Raw genomic sequence first — 3,616 nt, 5'->3', positions numbered from 1 at the left:
CCGAGACAAGAGTTCCGTTTTCCGCGCTATACGTGACCGGCTTCGACGAGAACCAGGGGGTCGGCTTTGCTCGCCTCCGTCGGGCGCTCCCGACAGTCGAAGTCATGCCGTATAGCGACGCTAAGCAGAAAGTGCATACATCGGAGCGACGTATCGCTGCTCGCGTTTCGACGCGTCGCGCGACATAGTGACACACGTGCTAGCGGTGTAAGCCCGCGTCCCGCGCACCCCGCGTCACCGAGCGATTCACGCGACCACGATTCGCGCTGCGAATCGTGCCCGCCGCACACACACATACGCGTTGCACATACACACCGCACACTCACACCGACACGCATTGTATACTCACACACACACCGCCGTCAGCAAATGCCAGCCGCGACAACTTGTATCAACACGCACACACACATACACATACATCCACTCTGTATTTCAATAAGAGAATATACTCTCATTTTATTACGAAAATCCGTGTCGACCACATTCTTACCGCCTTGCATCTCTCTCCTCCTTGCCTCCTAACCTCTTTGCGACCCTGGCCGCAGCCCGTGACCAACGAGCTACGTCCGCGGGATCCGTGAATTTATTGTATTTATTGCTTTTTGAATTAGAAAAAATCTTAATTTTTATTCTTTTGTCTTTTATATTAAGCAACAATATCAAGAGTGTATAGGGCACATAAGAGTCAAATATAAAGAGAAAATTACTTAAAAACTCAAACCAGAAGTATATTTAAGATAATAATAATATTCTGTTAATAATTAAAAGTTCTATATATTTCATTACATGTTTTGGTCTTACGATTGACTTTGATTAAGACAATATAAAAATTTTAGACGAAGAACATTGTTATAATAAGCGCTTAATCTCAGAAATGTTAAACATTAAAAAACAAAGAAACAGTCTAAATCTACAAACAAATACTGAAGGCCTACATAAAGCTTACATACCACTAATAAACAAAATCTGACATTGCAATACCAACATGATTTTATTATTCGTCAGTCAGTGTTCGTTTGTTGAGAAAGTAACATACATGTTTAACACGGGTCTCTTTTTTAACATTTTGTAATATTTTTTAGTATATGAATTTTTATCTCTATACAATGTTAATTTTATATTGTGTGTGTGACAAAATTTTCCACTGCGATATTAGTATTTGTTTCGTCACAAACTAACACACTGACGTTGAAGGATTTAATAATTGACGTGCTTCTTCTCGACATGCGAAATTTAACTATATGGCCAGTTAGGTGAGTTATTTTACTAGAGTGACGCTTTTGCTCGAATTCTTTTTCGTTTTCTTAATTAATATCTATCTTGACTTTTCACCAGAACATCAGGAAATTCTAAACAACCGGTCGTCCAACCGTTTTGCGAGTAATTTCCATCTCTCTACAAAATCATCTCTCTGGTCTTCATTAACATGTTCATATTTTTATCTATTTCTTCGACTGCGTTTAACCAATTGATAACATCACCTGTTCATATATGTTTGGACTAAATTCAATAAAAACTCAGTGCCTTAGTCTGTTCAAATTTTCATAGCATTTTTAGAAGCATATAAATCGTTATGTTAAATTCTTGTGCTTATTGTCGAATTAATTTCAACGCTTATTTCGGTCGACAGCTATTATGTTCAAAATACGCTTATTCTCGGTACCGACGCGATCAGAATTCGAGACAGTGTCTACCTATCAGCTGTTTACTTGGCGTCACATACAGGGTGTTTGAAAATTATCGGCTAATCGATCACGAGCAGGTAGAACGGACCGAATTGAATCGAAAAATCTTATACCGTTTTGTAGGTTGCGCAATAGTTAACGAGATATTAACGTTTAAAGATAGCCGAATAAGCGCGTCCGGCCGGTCTACTGCTGCCGAATATACAACCTAGCGTCCCCACCGATCGCATGGTACGCGGGCCGCTGGGAGTGGGAACTGCCATGATAAAAAGACAAGGGTATGCTCATGCGCATGACCAATCAGATTTTTGTCCTTGCTTACGTCACAACGAGTGGCTTACGCCACTGTTCAGCAATTTCAGATTGTTTTGGAAAGGTAAAATATTTAATTTTACTTCCCTCAGTTTTTTTTGTTTTTTTCATATAATTGCCGCATCCTTTCACTATGCAGGTCATCGTGAAAATATTTTTAACATTAACTTCTACCGATGACAACGTGCACTACGCCATGGACGCCATGATAAATTACGACCGATAACCACCGATTGCACCCGAATCAGAACCGACCAATCAACGCGTACCCGAATATGACGTAAGCAAGGACATGCACAAGCTGAACGAGTTTTAGACAATTGATGAGCATACCCTTGTACTTTTATCATGGGAACTGCCACTAAACGTCTTCAAACGATTCAAACGGCACGCCTAGCAGGCCATCCCCACTCCCAGCGGCCCGCGCACCATGCGATCGGTGGGGACGGTAGGTTGTATATTCGGCAGCAGTAGACCGGCCGGACGCGCTTATTCGGCTATCTTTAAACGTTAATATCTCGTTAACTATTGCACAACTTACAAAATGGTATAAGATTTTAATCGATTCAATTCGGTCCGTTCTATCTACTCGTGATCGATTAACCGATAATTTTCAAACACCCTATATATGTATACATTCGCAACCTTTCTTTTTTCGCGAAACGAAGGTCACCTCCCGGTACCTGTGTACATCTATCGCTTAACGACCAAGCTCAATTGTTTTCGAATAAAGCTCAGAAGCACATCTCATTTATATCGCTCTAATGCTCAATTTCTTCACTTCCAGATAAGTTGCGGATAACCTTATCCAGGAGATATCCCCATTGTATTCTGGGAGATATTTCTTGGATAAAGTTATCTAGAGGTGAAGAAATTGGGCATAAGTCTCTATTCTTTCAACACCTTCTGACTCTTCGTGATTGTTCGTCATAATTCCAACATCACCAGTGGACCTGGTTTTCCGGTATCATTTTCTTTTTGCAATACTCACAACAATATACGACTATCACATCTGAAGATGGCTCAATTGTGAGGCCGAAACATGTAATGAAATATATATATATATAACTTTTAATTATTTATAGAATATTATATAATATACTTCTGGTTTGAGTTTTTATGTTTTAAATAATTTTCTCTTTATATTTGACTCTTATGTGTCCTGTATACACTTTATATTGTTATTTGAATTAAGATTCCTTTGTTCTTATAATAATTTTTATATTAAATATATTACATTAAATCTATTACACTCACGCGCTTGATCGAAACCTAGCAACATTTTTCTGAGGGCCCTAGATCTCCTTTCCCATAAGGCAAGTTGCTTATTCTCTGTGCTGCCACCGCATCCCGTGAGGTTGTTGTGTTGCGTGGTAAAACTGGCTCTATGGCAAGGTGTTTCCAATAGATTTGTTCCGCCGCTGCCGAAAGTACTGCCACCGAGCTCTTGAACTCTGTGCTCTGCTTCCGAGAGCAATGTTGTCAAGTGGTTTCCCAGAGATTCCGGAGACTTGACTGTATTAATAGAATATCGAACGTATATACAAATTCATAGTTAAATAGTGTGTGAACGTATAAATTATGATTAATTTAAAATACATTTAAAGCATACTTCACAT

At 39.4% G+C, this 3,616-nt stretch overlaps 1 protein-coding gene across 1 annotated transcript in view; it reads right to left on the bottom strand.

The window, feature by feature from the left end:
• wake (ankyrin repeat and fibronectin type III domain containing protein wide awake) overlaps positions 1-3,341 on the bottom strand; it is a 133,680-nt gene extending 130,339 nt beyond the window's left edge. Inside the window, exon 1 of the mRNA XM_018521118.1 lies at positions 3,255-3,341. Coding sequence (XP_018376620.1) covers positions 3,255-3,279 — 25 coding nt within the window. The 5' untranslated portion in view covers positions 3,280-3,341. The remainder of the gene's footprint in view (positions 1-3,254) is intronic.
• Positions 3,342-3,616: the final 275 nt, after the last annotated feature.

Source organism: Trachymyrmex cornetzi, unplaced genomic scaffold (assembly GCF_001594075.2).
Source record: "Trachymyrmex cornetzi isolate Tcor2-1 unplaced genomic scaffold, Tcor1.1 scaffold962, whole genome shotgun sequence".
NCBI classification, from domain to species: Eukaryota; Metazoa; Arthropoda; class Insecta; order Hymenoptera; family Formicidae; genus Trachymyrmex; species Trachymyrmex cornetzi.
The sequence above is the reverse complement of the archived record's forward strand: the minus strand, read 5'-3'. Positions and strand labels throughout refer to the sequence as shown.